General features: G+C 45.5%; 1 protein-coding gene across 1 annotated transcript in view; it reads left to right on the top strand.

Moving 5' to 3' along the window:
- Positions 1-7,996: 7,996 nt before the first annotated feature.
- Positions 7,997-24,469, top strand: part of LAMC2 (laminin subunit gamma 2) — a 54,861-nt gene continuing 38,388 nt past the window's right edge. Inside the window, exons 1-2 of the mRNA XM_028530800.2 lie at positions 7,997-8,185; positions 8,295-8,516. Of these exons, the coding sequence (XP_028386601.1) occupies positions 8,438-8,516 (79 nt within the window). The 5' untranslated portion in view covers positions 7,997-8,185; positions 8,295-8,437. The remainder of the gene's footprint in view (positions 8,186-8,294; positions 8,517-24,469) is intronic.

Raw genomic sequence — 24,469 nt, 5'->3', positions numbered from 1 at the left:
CTTGATGGTATCATTGGACCACAGGATGATGTAACCCCATGTCCCACCCAACCCCTGGATTTTCCACTATGTGAGCCTGTTGGTTTGCTTATTGTAAAAACCGCTTTGAGCTGGGACTTCTGTTACTTGCAGCTAAATGCATCCTAGCTGATGGAAACATTAAAAAGAAGTTTATGACTCTCAAAACTTGCAAAGCCTAAAAAGAGTTGACACCTGTTTCTATAAAGGTTCCTTTCCACCAGTAAAAAGATATGGATAAAACTACAATTGCTTTTTAAAATTACCTAGATTGGTGAGTGTGGGCCTTCCAGGGGGCAGCGAAGGTTTGATTAAGTGACCTTTAATTTATGAAATGTCAGGGTTGGGGGGTACTTTCTCTGAGACGAGACTGAGAGTATGGGTGCAGAGAGACACGGAGGACACAGACACCCTCCCTCTCCTCCATCAACACCCAACACCGTTGGTGCTAACGGCAGGGCTCTTCCCTTCGTCGTCTCCAAGGTCTGTATGCAGGAAAGTAGTTTTCAAAAGCACATTTAAAACTGAAAGGATGAAAATGATCTTAAACCTTAGGTCTTAATAAAAGAGTTTCTGAAGAGAATAATAAACCACTTATAAAATGTTAAAAAACACTTTCATACGCAACATCTCAGGTCGAAGTATGTCGTTCTTTCAGATTTATTTTAGTCTCTCAGTTGTAGGAATTTATAGCTTTGGTGATATATCCAATTATTTTAATAAAATAAGAGAATTTGAGTTTTAGAATTGTTTTCCTTCCAGTCAGGCCCAATCTCACCATTCTGTATCTCAGTTTAAATATTAACGTGATGGAAATGATACCTTATCTAAATTTCCCCTTAAGGATGTGAGGAAAATGACTGTAGGCTGAGCACATTCAAATGAAAGAATCTTTCGCAGTCTAGTCTCTTTGTCAGGACATTCATAAGAAAGCTTAGAAACATTCTAAGAAGAGCAACCAGAATCAGCACCAGGGCAGGCTATTAGATGGGTCTAAAAATGGGGTTTCTCAGCCAGAAAGGCGAAGGGACATATAGATAAAGCTTGCAAAGTCATAAAGTATTGGAAAATGGTGAAATATACTCTTGTTTAGCAAATCCTAAAGTTCGAGAACCAAGGACAATTAAGAGGCTGTTTTAATATAATAAAGTTTATGTTTATAGCAGATCAAAAGCTCTTAGAAAATATAGGTATTTTTAAAAGAGAGTTGCTTAAATTTACAGACGATAATTTTATAATAGGCTAAACAATAAATTTTAGGATATTTTGAGCTGTTTTCCTAAACATTTAAGGTTACTGTCCTAGACACCACCCACCCCCAAGACATCCTAAAGACATCCTCCGGTGACGGCAGCCTCGTTCTGGGTGAGGGCGTGGGGGCCTGAATGGGTGTGGTTTCGTGTGTGTATTGCCCTTTTGTCTCTGTCTTTGATGTGGAGGGAAACATCAGTGTTGAGCTTGACTAGATAGACAAGATCTGGTTCTGGAAGGAAGTTCATTGAGTTCAATTTTATGAATATACATTTATTCATAAAGTTAATAATTCTTCAGAAACTTTCAACAGGAAAGATTAGAATGTTGATTGTATTGGTACAGTTACTGTAAGATGGGTTTTCTGTCAGGCCCTGAAGGGTCAGAATATTTGGAATTGCTCCTCACCCCCTTTTGTTTAATTTCCTCCCAAAGTTTTTATGTATGTATGTGTCCTGCCCTATAATACTTTAAAGACTTTTTATTTTTCAATGACAGTTGATGTACCATATTACATTAGTTTCAGGTGTACAGCCCAATGATTAGACGTTTATGTACCTTGTGAAGGGATCACCCCAATATGCCCTGTACCCCTCTAACACCGTATATGGTTATTACAATGATGTTGACTCTCTTCCTTATGTTGTACTTGACATCCTCCATGATGGTATTGCCCTCTTCTTAGAAAATATTGAATATAAGATTAAAACCTAAAGAGAAAACCAGCCAGACAAAAGCCCATAATTTTTACTCAAAAGGACATTTTCTACCTAGAGCTCAAGTAAAATATCTGTGTGCGTGTGTGTGTAGAATCTTTAGCATGGGTGTAATTCATTTTAAGTATAACCTGAAGCATACAAAATATATTCAATTCCATATAAACAATTCTTCTGGAAAACCAAGTAGCCATATTCTGCTTTTGCTGAGAGTTTCTACGTTACTTCCAAGGGTTGTATTAAAAGAGGGTAAGAAAAGAGCAAAAGCGTCAGTAGCTTTGATGAAGCAATAGCGATGGAATCTTGCTCCGCGGTGTGTTTGTACAATAAAGAGCAGGGCATCAAAACAATTGTCCAAATAATTCACACCTAAAATACAGTCCCCTAAAGCAGCAAGATAGGTGAAGAAATGTGTCATTTGGTTTAAGTTGTCTGAATCACTTCGTTAATGCTACTACATCCAAGTAGACTATGACAAATATTGAGGTTGGTGAGGAGACTCTTGATTTTCCTGTGAGTATTAATAGCTCCTTCCATAATTGCAGTGGTCTAACGCCTTTTAACCGAGGTCTAATCCAATCTGCAGGCTTCCCGAAGAAGAACCACCCAGGAATGTTGGGGGATTTCTGTGTAACCGGCCCCAGAAAAACTGAAACCGGGGAGGCAGCTACTAGATTCTGGAGCTCTTTGGGGGCCTCTCAGACTCCTTGCTCTAGGCCAAAAATAATTCCCAGTTATCCCAAGGAGTCCAAGAATTAAATTACTCAACAGAATGCTCTTACCTGGATTAAGATATCAGACCCAGAGAAAACCACGAAGGCCCGATTGGATGACGTAGAAGGATGTTGCATAAGAATCTGAAGTCACTGTCCACCGCAGAATTTAAAAAGGTAACGTGAAAAGAAAATGTATCCCTAACAGCCAAACTTTTATTGCAGGAGAGAAGTCACTGTGGAACACAGTATGTAAAGACTTAGAATTCCATATTTTATTTGAAGACCCGACTCATTTTTGTTTGTTTGTTTGTTTGTTTTAATGGGAAAAGGCTGTGTGTATCCAGTGCGAGGCTTAATTCTTTTCTATAGCAGAGTTCAGTAATAACTCTATACAGAGGTGTTGACACGCATTTGTGGGGAAGCCTGAGTAACCTCAAAATGAGTATAAGAGCAGCACCTGCTACTTCCCAGGGTGGTGCTGAGGAACAAACTCCAAAACTCCTGCGCTGCCCAGCACTGAGCTGGGCACGTCCAGAACATTCCCTACAGCTGCCCTGTCAGCACTGTGGTTGTCAAAATTATGACTAGATGTTTAAAATGCATTCAGAGTCTCTTATCTTAAGGCAGAGGAATAGACTCCAAATGCTGTAGAGTTTTTCAGACTTCTTAAGTGAATTATGAAAGGTGGAAAGTTCCAGCGTGAAATGAAGGAGCAGGTTTAGAAACATCGTTGCCCGCACGATGTTTCTAAACATCTTTCTGCCTTCTGAACGGCAGGGCTGGGGAGCGCTGAACCAGGGGTGGCCGCCTCTCACTTCCAGCTCTCCTCCTCATGTGTGCAGCCCTGACCCCCCCCCCCCCCCCCCGCCCCCCGCCATCCAGGGAAGCCCAGGGAAGAATCTTCAGTGCGGTGGGCTCCTCCAAATCTGGTGGCCTCTCGCTCCAATCTGAGTATCTCTGGTCCAGGTATTAGAGTACCCGGAGACCCACGGGCAGTGCGTAACCCAGGACATTTCAAACAGGGGTGGATGCCAGAATTCCAGTCTAAAGGAACATGACAGCTGGCACACCCCTAAATCTACTGAGCTTCCTGCTCTCGGAAACTTTCATTCTCTTGTGTTTTGTTTTGTTTTGTTTTGTTTTGTTTTGTCTTTTTTTCTGAGCATGTGCCCTCTCCTCTCCCACCACCCCCATCTGCAGTATCGGTAAGCAAAGACTTGATGTGCCTATTTCCGCCTGTAATAACTGCACCAAAATAGATGCAAATGAAGTTGTTGTTTGTGCAGAGCTGTGATTTCCCACCGAGGCCGGGCCCTGGTGGGTCCCCAGCCCGCCGCAGAAACAGGGTTGTCTCCCCTTCAAAAGTCAAAGGCGTTGCTTGAGTTTGGGACCGGCCTCTACAAGCTCCCCGAGAACCAGCCGGGCGAACGCCACACACACATTTCTGCAGCAAATGGAAGCTCGCCACTTGAGCTGGGCCCTCACTTCAGAGAAGGCTGTTGCTGGAGTCGGGCCAACCTCAGAGAATTCGCCCAGCCGATCCAGGAAACGCTGCCTTTCCATTTATGGGCATTTTCCTTTACAATTAGGAACATGGGGAGTTGTTGTTTTTTTTTCCCCTGATTGCTTTAGTTTGCATTTAAGGTTTTTATGACATGAAGCTGACGTCATGAGCACTATCTGGGGAGGGTAAGGGCAGGGCACCGGGTCTGCTGCTGGCCTGTGAACAGCCAGCCGGTGCTTCAGGTTTTATCACAAGTGAGTTTGAGAGTGGGTGACATGCCAGACATTCCTTCCAAAAGCAAACCCAGGTGGATGGAACGCAAGGTGCAGATCAACATGTCACTTGCAATTTTATTGGGGAGGTTGGGGTGCAGAGGTGACAGTTTTGTGAGGCGAGGTACACAGCCTTGTAAAAAGGAAAGTCTCAGGGTGGGTGGGGGCGGGGAGGTGACTGAGCTGCAAGTGAAACAATGGACAGAGGGGACTTCCAGGGCCTCGGCCTTCCTGCCCCACCCAGTGGAAACGCCCCATCCGTCTCCCAGGACTGGAGGACTCCTGCCTAGGACATCGGCCCTCCCTGACACCAGAGCTCACGCTCTAGATGAATGAGACAACCTGGAGGAAGATAAGAGGAGGATCCGAGTGCCGACTTCCTAGAACAGCATTTAGACAGGTTTGAAATCCATGCCCCTAAGCAAACATTTTCAGAAAAGCAACTCTTACATTTTGTAAGTTGCCGACACAGACAGGTTTCCAGAAGGAGGGGTCCCCCTGCAATTCCTGGGTGGCATTTCTGCCCGGAGGCCGGAGATGGCCTTTGTGCCGGAAGCTTCTGAGAGCTCATCAAGGTTGAGTTCCTGAGAAGTTCAAGGTTGGACTCACCCTGTGCTGGGCTGAGCATATCACAGCCTATGCAGGCACTGTGGTCCTGGGTCTGAGTTTGCACATTTGAATGAATGGATTATCTTAATTATCAAGTAGATTTTTTTGAGCTTTTCCTCTTTTTTAATATTAATTAATTGTATGTAAATTAACGTATAACTTACACACAACCAGACTGGACTGCTTTAAGTACACAACTTGAAGCCCTGGCTGGCGTAGCTCAGTGGATTGAGCTCGGGCTACGAACCAAAGTGTCGCAGGTTCGATTCCCAGCCAGGGTACATGCCTGGGTTGCAGGCCATAACCACCAGCAACCACACATTGATGTTTCTCTCTCTCTCTCTCTCTCTCTATCTCTCTCCCTTCCCTCTCTAAAAATAAATAAATAAAATCTTAAAAAAGAAGTACACAACTTGATTACTTTCGACCACCGTCCTACTTCCGAATGTTTCTGTCGTCCCCTTAACTTGTCCCCACGCCCCGCCGCCGTCAGCCCCTGATCTCTGCTGACCGCCAAACCGGTTTCTTTCCTGGTAGCTTCACCTCCTGCAGGATTTCATGCCAGTGAAATCCTACAGCATCTGTTTGTTTGTGCCTGCCACTTTTCGCTTCGTCCAGCATTGTCAAAACCATCCACGTCCTGTGTGTACCAGTAATTACTCTTTCTTATTGGTGAGTGCTATCAAGTTGTGTTTTCTTCCACGTTTTTTTATGGTTGTTAAAATACACATAACATAACATGTATCATCTTACCCTTTTCTACATGTACATCAAGTTGACTTTTGTCTGGATATGAAAAACAAAGATTTATTTGGGTCATATGGAAAAGCAAGTCAATTTTTTTGTTGCCTTTTTGAAAAGCATGTGTTAATTGAAGTTAATCATGAGAATATATTACATCCATCTGACCTTTATAGTTCCCCTGAGCAGAAGATCCCACTGGGCCATATTGAAAATGAAGCTCTAAAGGCACACATTTTAAGCCATTTCTCAGGCAAATTGGAATGTGAAAACATTTCCAGATATGTAGCAAAAATACAAACTAATTAACAACTTTCAGGCGAATGTGGGTAATTAGGACATAAACTTGGATTAAACCAACAGTTCCTCAGAAGTTCAGAAAAACTTCTGTCTTTCTCTTATGATATTTGTTAGTACTTATAACAAGAAAAAAACAGACGGTGCTCAGTGATAATATTATTATTATAGCTCATTGACATAGTGCATGTTGTATGCCTGGTGCTACTCCGAGCCCTAGATGGATCATTAACTCACTTAATTTTCCCAACAGCTTTTCCAGGTAAGTGTCCTATTATTGCCTCCATATTACAGATGAAGACACTGAGGCCCAGAGGAAGCTAAGCGACCTGGCTTAATGAGAGATGAAGCCAGGATTTGGCCCTGGGACTCTGCTCCAGAGCCTTGACTCCTGACCACGAGAGTGCTCTTAACCCCAGCAATGCCCTAGAGAAAAATTTCCAAATTGGCAAAGGGGGTTGATATTGCCCCTGAGCAAAGTAGGAGATTAAGCTAGAGCAAAGGTTGCAAGCCTGAGCCAGACAGGTGTTCAGATGTATGAAGAGGCCCAGAATAAGGCAATGAAGAGAGGGAGGAACCGAGAAACACCAGCACGTACTTCTTTCATAAAAGGCTGCTGGCTGGCCTGGTGCCCAGGGCCTTGCTGCCCATTTCCTAGCCCGGGTCCAGGTGGCCTCTGCAGATTCTTTCAGAGGTAACATGTTAGGAAAATCAGAAATCTTTGTTCAGAGTCCATTGTGACTAGGCTTTATTGACGTGGGCCAATAGTCCACAACCTGCTTGGGTTGTAATGCAGACAAGTAACCATTGACTGCCTATTGAATTCATTCAAAATTGTCAATTTGTCTCTTTCCTGGCGCTTTGTAATCTGACCTCACGAAGGGTTTATGGGCTCTGGAGCTACACTGCCTGGTTTGGAACCTTGGCTTTGCCACATGTGGCTCTGGGCATGCGACTCGATCTTTCCAAGCCTCTGTTTTACCATCTGCAAAAAGGGGAAATTAATAGCACACCTATTTCATAACATTGTTTGGAAGACTAAAGGTCATCACGGATAAAGGACTTACAACAATGACGACAAATAGTAGGTACGATGTATGTGCTAGCTATCCAAACATGATGATAGATGCAAATATCTGTTCCACCGTTTGAGATACAGTAAACAAGAGTAGTCTGCACTGAAATAAAATTTTAGCCTGGAAAATCTGAGATTCATTTTGGAAGCCTCTGTTCTTCGGGGCTCCTGGGCAGTGGGACACTGCACATGGGTGGAAACACAAGGAGCAGAGGACACAGGGACATGAAGGGACAATGCTGGATGTGCCCAGATGCTCAGTTTTCTAGGTTTCACTCACGTCACCTAGCACAGTGGCCTTGGATGATACTCACAGCTGGTGTCAACAAACATGTTCTGATGGGTCCATAGAGAATGGCCAGAGAAATATACGGCCTGAGATGTAGAAGGAGTAATACATCTGTATCCTCTTAGGATATAGATGTATTCAATTCGACAGAGCATCTGTTTTGCACCGACTGTGAGCTAGAAGCTGTACCTGTTGTTAGGGATACAGAATGATACCTGGCCTTCATAAGGGGCCCACCTGTCCACAGGGGATTTCATGAGTTAGTAGCCCAGGTGATCGGGAAGTTATGGCGACCCAGAAGAGGAACCGTTAGTTCTGGCCTGTGATGGTGAGGGAAAGGATGAGGTGTCAGCAGAGTGGGTGGGCAGGGGTCCGACTGCTGTGTGTCCGAAAGAGGCTGAGCCTAGGCCGGAGGAAGAAGAGGACCCTGGGTCCCTCTCTGACTGCCCTGTTCTCCTCCATGCCTTTTAGATCACAGCTGATCGGGGCTGCCGATTTATTTCTGAGTTTGCGCACTTGAAACTGGACCTCCCAGTTTGAGGAAGGGGCGGGTTGCTAGCTCCCTCTGTGCTCCTGGACCACCCCGGGAGAGAAGGAGGCCTCTGGCACAGTCCTCCAGAAGGATCCCTGGGCCGCAGCGCCCGCACCACACCCAAGGCCGGGCCAGGTGTGCGCGAGGGGGGAGCCCGCGGCTGGGGTGAGCGCTTTTACAGCTCGGTGTGTGCTGTTTGTCTGCCTCCCGAGGGCTGGGTCCTCCTTATTCACAGGTGAGTCACACCCTGAAACGCAGGCTCTCTTCCTGTCAGGACTGAGTCAGGTAGAAGAGTCGATAAAACCACCTGATCGAGGAAAAGGAAGGCACTGCGGAGCGCAGAGTGAGAACCACCAGCCGCCAGGCGCCGGGCAGCGACCCCTGCAGCGGCGGAAGGCGCGTCGGCCCGGCCCGGCCATGCCTGCGCTCTGGCTCAGCTGCTGCCTCTGCCTCTCGCTGCTCCTGCCTGCCGCCCGGGCCACCTCCAGGAGGGAAGGTGAGTCGGCTGCCAGGAGGAGACGTCGCAGCCCCGGGCTGTGAACTGGCCTTTCCGTGCGGACTGTGCCGGTTGCAGGCAGCTCCGAGGATGCCCACTTTGCCGGGACCTCTTCAGAGCTCCCTCCCCTACGCCTCTCTGGGGCTTTCCCAGAGACGGGGTTTCTCTAAGACTAGTGTTACCTTATAGAACTGTCTCCCTTAAAAATAGGAAGCCAAAGGTGTGCCAGACCAGGGTTTCCTTACTTTAACAATGTCCCTTGACTGCCTTTTTTGATCAGGGGGCCCTGTGTGATCAGTAGTATGTTGGTGTAGAAATCCTTCTCCCGTTGCGTGCTCTCACTGATGGGACTTTGGTGGGCATGTTTCCTGTGACTGAACACCACTAAGATGGAAAACGGACCTCTTCAATAATCCTTCTGAAATTCCCGTTTCATCTTGGAGGTGGAAAATGAGGCTTACGAGTCTTAAAGATGATTTACTTTTGATTAATGTTACCTTTTATAGTATTTCCACATAGTATTTCTCCAACAGGCATTTATTCAGCAATAATATGTCATAGATCGTTTGCTCCTCTCTGCGGTGCCCGGTTAGCAGCTCAGCAGACGTAAACAAAACTTTCAGACAGCCTAGCAACCGCCTACTGTCCGCATGTATCAGCTATGACAACACACAACGGGTGTTTTCCTTGTCACTTAGTTCTACCAGTGACACTTACCTGTGTACTCACCCTGAATTTTCATGTTTATGCTGCTTTCTGCATCCAATGGCATTCCAATAATCATTTCAATAGGGCTAAGAGCCATTCTCACACTTGTGCAAGTGTGACCCTGAGACAATTTTCAATTGCACATGGGGTCATCTTAGATAGTCCCTTTATTATGGGGCAGTCTGGATGGCATTGCCCTGAATGTATGTGACTGGCATGAATAGTTTAGCATTGTACTTAAATGCATTGATATGGATCCTTTTTTTTCTAAAATATTTTTGGAATTAAGTTCCAACCCCATCATCATGACTATCATGTTAAAAACTATTTATGAAGTCCTGGCTGGCATCGCTCAGTGGATTGAGCGAGGGCTGTGAACCAAAGCATCGCAGGTTCGATTCCCAGTCAGGGCACATGCCTGGGTTGCAGGCCGTGGCCCCCAGCAACCGCATATTGATGTTTCTCTCTCTCTCTCTTTCTCTCTCTCCCTCCCTTCCCTCTCTAAAAATAAATAAATAAAATCTTAAAAAAAACTATTTATGAAAATGATCATGTAGGTTAGTTCCCCCTGAGTTGGGATAAATAGTCTTAACCTAGTGAAAGACATTGGAAAAGTAAGCATGGTCTCTGAATGTTAGCACCCACAGGGGTGGCTTGTAGATCGACTACGAGACTCTGTTGGCTTCAAAAGATGTGAAAATGGAAATGGATTTGCACAAAGCCACACAGGCAGCTGTTGGCAGAGACAGAATTAGAATTTGATTCAGGGTTCTTAGGCCGAAACTTTGGGGATCACGTTACAAAAGTAATAAAGAAACAAGGTACATATTTACATAATGGATAATTATTGAAGCAACGTTCCCCTTGGCTATAGTTGAGTGTGTGTGTGTGTGGACATTAGAAAGGAGAGACTAATGTGTGGGGTGCTATCAACTGCTTAACGAAATCAGACTCAGGTGGACAGAGCTTGGACTCTCCCTTCTCAAGAAAGGGCCAGCTTTGAGCGTTCTGTCTTCTAGACCGTTGAGTCAGAAGCAGGGTTCGGGCTCATTTCTAGACATTCCTCGTCTTTGGGGATGGACTGCTTAAAGTATTAGACTCCCTTCCCAAAGGCCATCATTTTGGGGGTCAAGGAGAGTGAAAGAGTTGGTGTTAGGGCGGAGAAGGCGTGCTTGTCCATCCATGGGACGCTGGGGTGGGGTAGAAGTTGGATGGAAAACATGGAACGTGCCACCTGCCTAAGTGACCGGCCTGGTGCCTCCTGTGGGCTGCACCCGAGAGAGTCTAAAGCCACGACATTGCTTCTTGGTTGTTCCCTTGAAGGCGAGATCCTGGTGTTAGATGTCACCAGTGAGGCTTTCAGGGTTGGTCTCAGCCAAAGCATGGTGTTTGCAGTCGGCCTGACCTGGCTTCAACCTTTACCTCAGCCACTTCCTACATCCCGATAAGTGATCTTTCAGGCTCCTCAGCGGCCTGAGTCTGCTTCCTCGCCTGTTAGATATTAGATGGAGGCAGCAGTGCCGCGCAACCCTGCAGAGCTACCGAAAGGGTGAGCGACTGTTGTGAAGTGCCTTACAATGCCTGGAACCATATTTTTAAAAAATGTCTAAAGCCAACAGTATAGGTATAGTGAACTCAGATATCTGGAGATCAGTAAGGAAGATAAGTATTCCCACTCAGGAGCTCGCAGCTGGTGTGAGAGACTGTAGCTGCGATGGTCCGGATCCCAGTTCACGGGGCGGGCATGACCGGAGAAGGGGCTAGAAGGAGACTAGATATGTAGCCAGGAGTCTGGTCCTGGAGAGACTGACTTACACGCCAGGCTGTGCAGTCCCTGAAGACAAACAGAGATGCAGATGGTTTATAAGCAGACAGTGGGTGGGTTCGCCTGCTCAAGGGGCTTGGAGGATGAAGCTGAGCTGGGAGATGCCAATGAACAGTTGCTGCAAAAGTACAAATGAGAGAGGATGCAGGCTTTCATCACCGTGGTGGAAATAGCAAAAGGAGACAAGGTACAGAGACATTTAGAAGGTAAAATCGAAAGCACTGGGCGATCCAATAAGTGTGTGTGTTAGGAATACCAGTAAGGGAAGATTGGGAGGAATAAGCATTCAGGATGGGCCCAGGGCTTCATCATGTGATTGGTTAGACAGTGATGTTATGAAAGGAAACCAGGACTGTACGAGAAGTATGAGCTTTGGGAGCAAGGCTCAGCAATGAAGAGGAGGGACTGAGTTCCTGTGGGGACCCGAGTTTGAGATGAGAGTAGAGATGTCCAACAGCCCTGGTCAACAGCCCTGGTCAACAGCCGGACAATGATTTGGAACTTTAGGAGGAACGTTTGAAATATAAAGTGGAAAGCGCAAAGGTGGACAGCAAAGCCTTGACAATAGATGAGACTGCCTGGGACACGGGTAAAAGGAACCTCGACACTTAACGAGAGGATGCAAGAGCAATGAAGGAGACTCGGGAGGAACGAGCATTGAGGAGCGAGGAGAATGAAGGAAAAGGCGTGTTTCGTTAGCCAAAGAGTTAACTAGAGTTTCAACCTTGTAGGAGTGACAAATGGAATTCAGGTATAAAAGTATGAATATCCAAAGATGAGGACTACAATACACTGTTGGATTCGGCCATCAGGGAAGTTTTGAAGCAATTGTCCTAGAATGGTGACCTCAGATTCCAAGATTATTATAGATCACAAATGTGGTTCCTCCCATGCTGGGTGCTGGAAAAGAGGTGCTATGAACAGTGGGGAGGCCCCGTGGAAAGTTTATACTCTCATAGATCTTGTTATTTAAGTTGTGTAAGTGGCATAGCATCATGTGTAAGAGTGTAGGCTCTGGAGTGAGATGGCCTGGGTTCAAATCCTAGCTCCAACATTTACCAGTGGTGGGATTTTGGCAAGCTGCTGCACCTGTTCCTCCGTTTCCTCGTCTCTAAGACGCTAATAACAATAAATGGCTGTGATCATTACATGTCAAGTGCTTTGCACAGTGCCTCGCAAGCACTACCCATGCCTTCAATATTATTATTATGTAACAGACTAGCCTGCCAGTACTGAATGTCAGTGTATTGCCTTCTCAGTTTTAAGTGGTGACGTTGTTGAAGGCTCCTCGAATTAGCTCAAGAAAGATGATGAGGAGCCTTCTGCTTAAGCTGAAACAAACCCCAAGTTTTACCCAATCAAACAAATGACAGAGAACCTGACCGGGAACCCAAAGCAGACTGGAATTTCAAGATTGGATTTTATACCCTGTCTTCTCCTTGCGTGTTGCCCACCGCCAGCCTCATCACACGCGGACTCAGCAAGTCTGCTGCTCTCTGGGATACGCCCGAGTAGGGGGTGACCCCACGGCGGATGGCCTTTCACCTCTTAGTGGTTAAGGTCTCCCCACTATTCTCCATCCCTCCCACCAAAAAAAATCTTGGCCAACTTAATCATGAAAATATTTAGCAATACAGATGTAGCCGTTCTGTGCCTCTTTATAGTTCATTTAGTAAATTAGCTACACAAACATATTTAAAGTCACGTAATTTGTGAACTACTAGCTTAGAAGTATTGGTTAGTTCATTCTCATGTCATGAATAATTATAGTGAAATTCTTTCCGTTCAGCTTTCAGAGCCCTACAGCCACTTTAAATATAGTTTCTTTTTCACTTCAGACTAGGTGGCTCAAGAAACAGCCCTATCTGAATCTTTTTTAATTCTGTCATTAGAAAGTACACAATTTTCAAAATATTTAAAAATCATCTTTAAGCATACATTGTGCTCTTCGCAACATAATCATCTCAACATGCTTATTTATGACAACTTTCAGCACTGACAACTGTGAGATAATAAAAAAGTTTTGAGAATTGGCCTCTTTCTCATGGATAGCTATCCACAGCATGGATCGGGGTCATTTCACATTAATGTGTCTCCCCCAAACAATACATTAGTTTTAAAATAAAATCCTTGAGAAAGTGCCCTATGGTATGAAAGGTTGTGAAAAGACTTACATGTGACCTCCTCCCTACCCTGAGATTAAAAAATTGAAAAATAAACACCTTTACCTTATATTCAAATGCACACAATAAACAGGTGTATAGAACTGGGTCGGAGTGCAAGTTGGAAATTTCTATGTAGGCTTAAATTCTGGGTGTCCTGCATTAGGGGTAGCCAGCCACCGGTTTAGCTCCTCTGGTCCAAGACGCTGAGGAAGAATGTTGACTTGTGAGCAGTATTTATGGGAAATTCAGGAGCGTGAAATTAAGGTGTCAATCCTGGGACTCTCTGTTCCATTTCAGTTCTTAGTGGCTCAACTGTACTGATGTTTTCCCCCCTAGAGACATTTGCAAAGACTTGAATCGTCTATTACCAGTACAGAAATAGAAAGCCCCGCAGATTCTAGAATACTCAAATTTAGTCACAAATTAGACCTGGTAGATTATTAGATCACTCCTGGGCTGTGTTCTAATGTAACCTCCAGGCACATGATGTAATGTCATACCCAAACCGAAAGCTAAGTCTTTTCTGTGTCTGTGGGTGACTGTATGTCTATGTATGTGCCTGTCCAACCAACTAGGCTTCTTATGTCACAATTACGGAGGAAGAAAAGAATGGTTCTCCCAACGCTGATCCGTGTAAGGAGGGCTGGAGCCCTCCCCTTCCACTCTATCAGTAGAGAGGTGGAGCTCAATTGAGCAACCGCATACATTACATACTCTGGACTTCTTCAGGCTTCTACACCGTGTACAGAATTCCAACTGTTTCTCTTCCAGATTTTATTTTTATTTCTTGTGTGCATATGATCTTCACATTCTAAAAAAAATAATAAGTCGCAGCCAAGTCCTTTCTCACACTAACTTAGGCTTTGGAAAAATTATCCAGATCTTCCCCTGCATGTATGTGGGGCATTTCTTGCCAAAAGGCTTGCATGTTTCACCACTTTCTTCCCTTAGTACAGTGTCTTGGAACTAAGGGGGAATGGGCCACGGGGGTTCTCTACAAGAGCCTCTCATTTTATAGACGAGGAGAAGGACATGCAGGGAGGGAAGGGAGCGTCCGAATCCCCACAGTTCTTTGCAGCAGAGCTGGAACCAAGCCCATGTGACCCTCGCCTACAGATCGGAAGGTCCAGGCCTGGAAAATTAGTCGGCCCTGACGAGCGAGCCACACAGTGGGTCCCAGGACCAGACTTCAGTCACTAGCGTTCTCTAGCAAGAGACCTCCTTGGCTCATTTCTAATCCTTCAGAATTTTCATTTTAATTAATTTCAGACTTGATGGCATCTTGATCTATCCATATAGTGAAGAACATCCTTGTGTTTCCAGGTGGGACATCTGAAGTCTCTATGTGTGTGCATGTGGGTCAACACAGCAGCCATTCCTTCGAGCATGTGAAAACGATGGGTTAAAAACAAGGATAAACTCTAGTGTGGGGGGCACTGACAAAAGAACAGATTTCCAATAATCAAGTTTCTTTTCCTCTCTCTCTTTTGGCCCGAGTCTGTTGTCAGAGTTTCACGCAGCTTGGAACAAGTGGCTCGGTTTTTAAAAAGGACAGTTTAAGGGACCGTGGTTAGCCTCTCCCTTCCGCCAGCCATTGTTCTTGAAAGGCCATGGACATTTTGAATCTGTATGTGCAGACTTGTGTCCAGTTTATTTTCCTACCCCCCGTTGGAGACCATGGGTGTAAGTTTTGGAGTCTTTCAGAGGCGTGCCTGTGTGCAGTAAATATGTTCGGTAAATAGAACATTGAACATGTAACCTTCTTCACACACACTTACTGCTGTTTCAAAATCACTGCCCATTTGGCTTTTGGTAAAAGGAGATTCCTGATGTTTAAGGATCATTTCTCATCTCAAACAGACAGGTCTATTTGCAGATGGGTCTACCAGTGACCCCACCTTCTGCTCTGGCCTCATTGAGGGGGTTGTCCGTGGTGGGAGGGGACCTCCCCTGCCCTCCCCCCGCCCACCCGGGGCTGAGCTGTGAGGAGACAGAGAGGAAGTGACATCACACTTGTCCAACTGAGATCCAGGACACACGGCTTCCACGCCCAGAGGGCTTTGTGGTCTAAACCCTTCTTGGAGTATTTGTTACTTGTAATTATGGATATATAAAAATGTTTGAGCTCCCAAAAGGCCATTTGATTCATTTTCTGACTTTAAGCAGTAAAATTTTAATTTATTGTTTTCAAATGGATTTTTTTTCAGAAAACAGTCTGTAAGGAAAATGTTATAAATACACTCCATACATATTCTCCCAACACAGTGTTACACAAATTTCCATTGCTCCTTTGTCACAACTGGGAACTGTGATGGTGTATGTACTAGGCATGCACACACCTAAGTGTAGGCATCTTTGTGAAGGGATGTGGTGATAGCAAAAAATCTGTGGCTAATCTCTGTGTGCAAAAATATGCTGTTCATAAAAGCAATTAAAGCTTTAAAGAGGGAGAATTAGTCAGTAACCTTTTTAAGGAACCAACACAACACAAGTGTTGACAGTTAAAATACCGCACGTAATGGGTACACCAACAATTTCAGTATAGATCAGAATTTCAGTCCATATCAGGACTTCCTTTTAACCTTTCTTCATTCAGATGCCTCATACATGATTTCTGTCCTTTCGGTCTTCACTTTGGTGTCACGTCCACCTGTCCTGGACTCTCTCACTTTCTTTCTTCCAGCTGCTTTGTAAGGGGCACACGACACCGTTGGCTGGGCCAGATAGAAGCCGCTCTGCGGACATGATGCTGTTAGAATAACAATCAAATATACTTTCTGTATTGGAATGTGTTTCTTTATAGATGAACTCAGAGAAACACAGAAATTGTTCTTTCTGCGGCCAGACATGTGTGGGGTTACACGTGCGAGGATGAATACTGTCACGTAGAATCCTTACTGTGGACGCAGGTGGAGTCTTCGTGGGGCAGCTGACACCAGCTGACTTGGGTGGGGGCGGCCCTGTTGGAGGCGCCAGGGGTGAGGGAAGGGGAGGCGCTGCAGCTGTGTCTCTTGCGTCCTGTTCTTCTCCTCCCTTTTGCCTTGGGACTCACTCAGACGGAGCCCTCAGCCTGTTCCTCTGTTAGTCAGACAGAAATCAGTGTCCTCCACCTCAGTGTTCACTGGGGCTTTCTTTCCCTCTCTCCACTGGCTGCCTGGACCTGCTGGGGAGTGGGGGGGGGGGACATTTCCAGGTGTGGCTTCCTGGTGTCATCTTCCCGAGGCTGAGTTCTTTTTTTTTTTTTTTTAAAGATTTTATTTATTTATTTGTAGGGAGGGGAGGAAGGGGGAGGGAGAGAGAGAGAGAGAGAGAGAGAGAGAGAGAGAGAGAGAGAGAGAGAGAGAAAGAGAAACATCAATGTGCGGTTGCTGGGGGTTATGGCCTGCAACCCAGGAATGTACCCTGGCTGGGAATCGAACCTGGGACACTTTGGTTCCCAGCCCGAGCTCAATCCACTGAGCTACGCCAGCCAGGGCTCCGAGGCTGAGTTCTTTAAGTCCACATGTGTCTTTTCCAAGTCTAGGTTATAACAACATGTGCTATAAACTTAGTGAAAATAGATGAGTCCTCTTCAGCCACAGTCTTCAAAGGAAATGCATTAATCTGAGTTTCTTGGACTATTGATAACTTTGGACGATTTGGAGTTGGAAAGATTTGCCCATGTTTTTTATCATTGTGAACAGCCGGTGTGAGCAGAGGGCTGACCCCCACTATTCCCCTGCTGGGAGCCCTCCCAGGTGCACCCCACCCACCCTGCTTGGGCATTTGCATGTCCTGGGAACTGCAGGAATCTGGCAGCATATGGTTCTGGCTGCATTGGCTGAAAAGGCAGCTGTGAGAAATGTGGGTGAAAAAACAATTCAGTTCAACAATTCTTAGCAAGTGAAGTGCTGGTTCAGTTCTCTTATTCTAATGAGAAGACGTGTTGTGACATACTCTAAAAAGATAAAACTGGAAGCAGCCACACGTTAAATCATAAATTTCAAGATCAGTTTCAATGATGAACTGTTCAGATTTTATTTTCAAGTATTCACCCAAGCTGAGAACCCTATTAAGCAGCGGAAAGAAAAATTTCATGTGGGAGGTTTTAAAACTAGAAAATACGTATGAGCATTTTTATCATAACATGTTAAGTATAATATAATAAACATACATATCTTGTCATCTTGAGTATCTCAGATTTAGAGACTTTGATTTTTAAATTTATTTAATTTTTTTTCAACTACAGTTGACATATAATAGTATATTCATTTCAGGTGTACATTGTAGTGCTTAGATATTTATATAACGTACGAAGTGATCACCCCAATATGGAGACTTTGATGTTTTGCAAATGGGATGATAACTTCTAATACTTTTGGTACCAAACTGATAGGTATCAGGTAGGTATCCTGCTTTGGACTTTGTAGGTAATGTGCAGTTTGAGTATTAGTAAAAATAAAATAGATGGCTATTTAAGGACACTTTCAATCATTGCTTTTGTTCTGAAAATAAGCATTTGTCACTTCTCAAACAGGGAACACTATTCTCAACATTACTGTAACTTTATTCATCATTTTCAGTCTAGCTATTGGCATGGAGGTGACAGTTGCTATCTTACATGAGGCCAGTTCTTTGTCTCCAAGAAAGGGAATGATATTCAATAAGATAAAGTCATGTTTCATTTTTAGCGTCACTTCTCTGAACCAACAAAAGGGAAGATGGTGATTAGGATTGTTAGTCCCCACTCACCTGTCCTCACAATGATGTTTTTCCTTTTACAAACAGGAACTTAAAGACGCAGAGGGAGCAATCTATGAAATGAAGCGTCGGTGAGATGAAAGGGAGGGAGAGAAAGATGTCTCCGGGGGCAGTGTTTTGGGAAATCCGGCTGGAAAAGTGTGTAGGATTAGAACACGGACAGCTTTGTGGTCAATGTTAAGGAATTCTGGTATTTACCCTAAACGTAAAGGAAAGGCATCAGAGAGTTTTTAAACAGGGAGGTCGTGGTAAAATTTGTACTTTGAGGAGATTTTGTGACTGCCGAGCGGAGGGAGGCAAGAGAAGGCGCAGGGAATTCAGTTAGGAAGCGATGGCAGGCCGGGGCTGATGGGGGTGTGGTCTAGAGTGGCCGTAGTGGAGGTGGGCTTGGGTGGACTTGAGCTCTTTCCTGGGTCATACCCATACAACGTGGTGTCGAATAGAATTTGGTCAGGTGAGGAAGCTAGAGAACCTAAAAGGACAGCTCCCAGCTTTCTGGCTTGATGGGGTGACAGCCACGAGTTTGCTTTTAAACATGTTTTGGGTAATGAGCTCTTGAGACAACTCATTGGAAATGTAAGGCGGCTGGCAGAGCACGAGGGTCTAAAGTTGAGAATGAAATCTGGGCCAGGGAAGAGTCTTGGCGTGTCAGCACCTGTCACGATCACGGAAGGCCTTGGCTAGGAGGAGAGATTTCTAGAGTGAGGATCTCGGAGGTTTGCCATGGCTAAGCCTTGAGGAACACCAGCATTTAGAGCCGAGGAAAGAGAGGGACCTGCAAAGACTTGGGTGTGTAGGGGGACAAGGTTGGAGGCCAAGAAGCAATCTGACAATATAGCATCGTGATATTGACAGAAAGAAAATACCCAAAAAAGGAGGAGAGAAAAAGATTCCATGTCCCAGAAAGGGAATGAGGGGCCTGACATGCTGGAAAGGAAAAAACAGGAATCCCACATACCATCCCTCTGAGAAAGGAAGGGAGTTGAGCGTCATCTCTGAATGGTTTATACTTGGACCCATCCGCAAGGGATTACAGGTAACTTATTTTATAAACTTGCTGTTGTTTAACTGGAGCAGTCTCAGTGCACGAAGCAGCTGAAATGGAAGTGAGGACAGCAAAGCTCTACGTAATAGCAGCCAGCACACACTGTCAAGTTCAAACATGATGCCCAGATTCCTAGCTCGTGAGCTAGTCCCACAAGCCGGCCAAGTACATTACCTGTCAAGGCTGCCAGATCGCTGCAAACTGATCTCATGGTCTCGAGGCCCTGCCCCTCCTCCTGCGCAGCCCTGGGCTGGCTGCCCTTTGGGTCGGCGGGCCGCTGGCCTTCGAAGGCTCGCAGACCGCAGAAGGGCAGGCAGTCCTGGCGCAGAAATAGCACATCTGGTGTGTGCAGCCACCTCAAAAAATGTCTGAAGGTCTCAGACACTCCTAACTTAAAGTACCACGTTCCTCTTAGAATTCTTTCTGTTCTCATTTCACTGCGGATTTATTTACTTATTTTTTTGTTGTTGAAACATTAGCTTTTTTACACTGAATGCCATATATGTAGACAATGTAATCTATGTTGGCTCCCTGGACTCCTGGGAGATTTCTGTATGTTCTTTAGAACATTTTTTAGATTCAGACTTCCTTCCTTCCTTCCTCCTTCTGTTCATTTTTCCCATCTGCCCTTCCGTCTGTCTGTCCATCCATCCATCCATCCACCCAACAGTCACTGTCCCAAGTCCCGTGTTCCATCCCGTGGGGACGTAAGGCACGTGCACAGAAGGTGATGACATGAGAGGGAAAGTGATAAATGCCCAGGGAGAGGCAGCTGGAAGTCCTGTGGGCACTCAGAAGAGGCTGAAGCAATGGAAGGGTTATCAGCAGAGACCCTGCAATCTGATTCTTAAAAAGATCGCTGTGGTTGCTGCGTGGGTGTAAGGAGGGTGCAGCGGGTAGTGCCCCAGGCAAAGGAAATAGCAAACGTAAGGGCCTGTGGTGAGGAAGAGCTTCGCGCATCTCAGGTTCCCGGGAAGGTCTGTGTGCCGGAGGCCAGAGCACAAGGGAGGGACGGAGGAATGGGGTTCAAGTTGCAGAGGTTGCCAGAGCCCAATCTGCAGGGTTTTGACAGGAGTTTGAATTTTTAATTGTGTTGTTATGGTTAAGAGCACTAAAACCACGATGATTCCATCAATTATATGAAGATGGCAACGAGGTCACCTGGGTGACGAGCAGAGCATATTTCTGAAGTTCAGAACAATAGAGAGAGGATCTGCTTCACACCAATGGCCTGGCAAGTGCCAAATCGTGAGACTTTCTCGGAATTGCGGGCATTGTTTCCTCTGGAAAATTTAAAGGGGGTCTGGATGAACTGCAGCCATCGCAGCCGGTTATTATAGCAAGACCCTGCCTGCCCCCAGTACAACCCGAGGAAATATTTTCGGTTTCCTTCCATTCTCCTAAGGATACAGCTTGGAAACAGCCTTTGCCCCGCGCTTCCTGCCCCGACCCGCCAGAGTCGTGTGTTGGAGGGAAGGTGGCGGTGTGAAGGGAGCCTGGGGGGCTTCCGCACGCCTCGCTCCATTGTGGGCAGGGGGTCTCCTTGGGGGGGCACTGGGGGGCAGTGGCGGGTGGATCGGCCTGTGTCTGGCTGCCTGGCGGGCCTTTCTAAGAAGCCCTTTGAGGATCAGCGACGGTATGCTATAATAGTTATTATTATAATACATACTTAAGTGCCGAAGAGGGAGCATTAGGCGTAGGCAGACCCGATTACCACCCACGCTTCACTGGACTGAAAAAAAGTGTGAAAACTCTGAGTCCGGTGACTTGGTTTTAGATTTATGTTTATGGAGGCTGGCAGTAAAGGTGGTGCTCTCACTCCGTTAGCTGGGAGAGAGACCCAGCCGAGGGAGACAGGGGTCACAGGGTGTTGGAGTGAGGGGACAGAGAGAGGGCAGGACGAAATTGTGAAGAGAGGGCTCTGGTTTGGAAAGGGCACAGTACAAATGAATGGTCAACTGTGAGAAATGGATGAGACGTGGCACTTACGGTGCCGGGTTCAGGGGAGAGGGAGAGAGGCCTGCCTGTCTTCATTCCTAGACCCTGTGAGGCCCAGGTCTGGTCAGGGTCCGAGGCTGATTTGGATTGTCTGGCACAATGATGTCTGAAGGCCACGTCCTGGACCCGTGGCTGGTAAAATGAGGAAAACATGGATAATGTGATGAGTATTTGACAAAATCCAATATACATTAAGTAAATATACATTTATATAATATACATTAAGTAAATATATACATTACGTCTTATTTGACAAAATGAAACCTTGGCAGCTCCCTTTTTTTAAAATTTTGCTTCTTCACAAAATCCCAGTGTCTAAGGTGCCCAGTGCAGCCTCACTGTTTGGTGTGGAGTGACATTTATTAAATGAATGAACTATATACACATCTCGTGGACCAAGGACAGAAGAAGGAAGGGAAAAGGAGGAAGAATCAGTGAAGCAAAATCGATCGATGAGTTACTTTGGAGAGAAATGGGATTTGTCAGGAGGGACAGAGAAAATCTGCAGCAGCTGGACAGGCAAACAGTTTGATACATTTGTTATCAAATAAGTCATGGTAATTTATAAGGAAAACGTGGTGCCTGGGAGATAAATGGACACAGAGCCTGAACAGAGCAGTATCAAAACAGAAGTAAAACAAGAAATGGCCATATGGCACTTTGCAGCCCTCTCTTCCTTAGCTACCTTTCTTACCCCTTAACTTTTACTTTCTTTCACTGCTTTCTGTGTTTTCCCTTAAAAAATATCACTATCCCAATATTCTCTCTATCTTCCTTATTTATTTTCTTTCCCTCCCACTTGCATGAAAACTCCATGAGGGCTGGATACCTATTGGTTTTGTAGACTGCTCTGTCACCTCTTTCCTAGAACAGGGCCTGGCATGTAGTAGATGCTCAGTATATACTTGTTGGATGAATGGATGAATGAATGGACTGTTGATAATGAATGGACTGTTGAATGAATGAATGAATGAATGGACTGAAATGGCCAAGACCTTCTTCATCTTTATACTCCCATCACTTGCTTTTGTGTCAAGGCTCCCTGACAGAAACTGGAGAACATATTCAGGAAATTTGCTGCTGGCCCAGAATTTGAAAGAATAGCAAGTAGATTACAAAAGGAAAATGAAAAAAATCCTAGACATCAAATTGAGTAAGACTAAACATAAAGCAAAGAAAGGATAATTCAAAAAAACATTTAGACTTTTGTTTAAAATGTATTATAGTTTTGTACTTAGGTCTATTTCTATAAATAAATTATTGTATTATTAGTTATTGAAAATGCTTTTTTCTAGACTGGGCTTCTGTGCAAAAAAGCATCCTCTCCCTGGCTGGTGTAGCTCAGTGGATTGAGCGCGGGCTGGGAGCCAAAGTGTCCCAGGTTCGATTCCCAGCCAGGGTACATTCCTGGGTTGCAGGCCATAACCCCCAGCAACCGCACATTGATCTCTCTCTCTCTCTCTCTCTCTCCCCCCCGCCCCACCCCCCACTCCCTTCCTTCCCTCCCTCAAAATAAATAAATAAAATATTAAAAAAAAAAGCATCCTCTCCAGGAATAGGGAAGAGAGTGCCTGGTGAATGTCGGCATTTGTGTTTTTAAGGCGTGTCCAGACATGTGTTGACATGTGGGGTCCTCTGAATGGCAGAAACACATCTAGGAGTTTCCTGAAGTTTAAGAGAACATGACGCATTCATCTGACCGTTAAAAAGCATTCAGTTCCTGCTGCAGACCGGACCCTGTGCCATAACCAGGGCTTCCTTTTTTCCTTTTTCCTTTTTTCCTTTTTTTTAAGGCATGGGAGTGCTTTCTGTCTGTTTAAAGAGCGGAGTCAAGTGCAATGATTTGCCCAGCCTCATTTAAAAAATACGTTTCAAAATAGATTTTTTTGCCAACGTTTAAAAATCATTACATTTCCTACACAAAGCCAGATTTCTGCCTTCTTTAAAAGCCCAAGTGGGAAATGCTGACTACGGGCACATCATTGCTGTGTGGCAAGACCGGCCGGGGGTGAGCTGCAGCTTCTCCTTTAGCCCTTTTGGCGGAGTCCCCACTGCTCCCTGTTGCCTTGTCCTAGCTGGGCGGTGCCTTTCAGCAGCCAGTGTGTCCCTGGTAGTGGTTGTGTGGAAATTGTCTGGAATGTGAAACGTAGAGATTTTTTTCTCAGTAGTAAGATGGAGTAATGATTAGCTTTAGGGGAGTTAGTCTAAATTTGAGTGATGGCTTGAGAGAGACCATGTTTCAAATGCGTTCGTGACAAGAAGTGTCATTTGTGCAAGAGGGGAAACTCTGGCCCCGCGTTCTCTGGGTGTGAGTGTTCGGAAGACTCAGCGTGGAGCCAAGTGCAGTGCAGCTAAGTGCTGAGCTCAGCACAGCTCGCTAGCTCCCAAGTCCTGCAGACAAGGCTGGAGGGAGTGTCTTCACGGGACTACCCCATGATGCAGACGCGGGAGGCAGCGCATTCCCCGGACCTGTGGCCCGCGGGTCCTCTCAGCCCAGCCAGCATGACCCTGGGCTTGACCGGAAACCCACGGAGAGGGAGGAGGGTAGGTTGGCATGAGGTCCATAGCCTGCTGGGCAGGTTCGAGAGTGGAGACGCTGGCAGACCTCCCCCGCTGGAACTGGGACGCAGCTCCCAGGAAGGCTGTGAATGTAAAGGAAGAACCCAGATCTTTCGAAACAGGGCTTGGACAGAAGGAGAGGGAGGTAGTAAAAAAAAAGATAATGACAAGGTTTTCTATTCTTTTAAATGTTGCTCTAATTCAATATATCATGAGCTGTCCTTATGAAGTTAACTATTACCAGCAAAAAGTTTGTTCTGAATAAGAAAGGCACAATGAAAAGTTCATAAGTATGTTGAGATTGCTCCTCAGAGGTATGCAGCGCCATACAGGGGCACTGGCTGTCTGAGATTAAGATGAGTAATGACGCAAGGATCATTGGCTGGTGTAAATTCAGCAGCCCTTGTATGTGCCTGATGACATACATACTTGGAAGAAGTTTCACAGCCCGTGACAGCTGTGTGGCACATCTGCTGGAGACCCACGCAATCAGTTACACAGGCATTCACTGAGAAAGGTTCGCCTTGGCACCGGCTCTGTGAAAAGCCCTGGGACCTTGAACTGAGTGCAAACTTAATAGGCTGTCAGTTTAATGAAATGTTAGGCCGCATCCACGGGATTGTAATATCTAGTCTTGTTGGAAGCTGAGCTGTTCAAACCACACGTGCAGTACTGTAATTAATCCCGGTCATTTGAAGAAACACATTGAACATTGGCGCTTGTTCCTAGAAGGGTAGTCAAGAAGAATCTAGAAATCATGACATGGGAAATAGTTGAAGGTCTTGGAGATGGTAATCCCCAGTTCAACCTGAAGAAGAGAAGATGAAGGAGAGCGATACTATAGTTAGTATCTTCAGATATTCAAAGGCTTGGCTGATGTCGTGCCTTGTAGAACAATGTCTGAAATAAATGT

This window comes from Phyllostomus discolor, chromosome 14 (genome assembly GCF_004126475.2).
Source record: "Phyllostomus discolor isolate MPI-MPIP mPhyDis1 chromosome 14, mPhyDis1.pri.v3, whole genome shotgun sequence".
NCBI classification, from domain to species: Eukaryota; Metazoa; Chordata; class Mammalia; order Chiroptera; family Phyllostomidae; genus Phyllostomus; species Phyllostomus discolor.
Note: the sequence above shows the minus strand (reverse complement) of the source record. Positions and strands in the feature narration are given on the sequence as shown.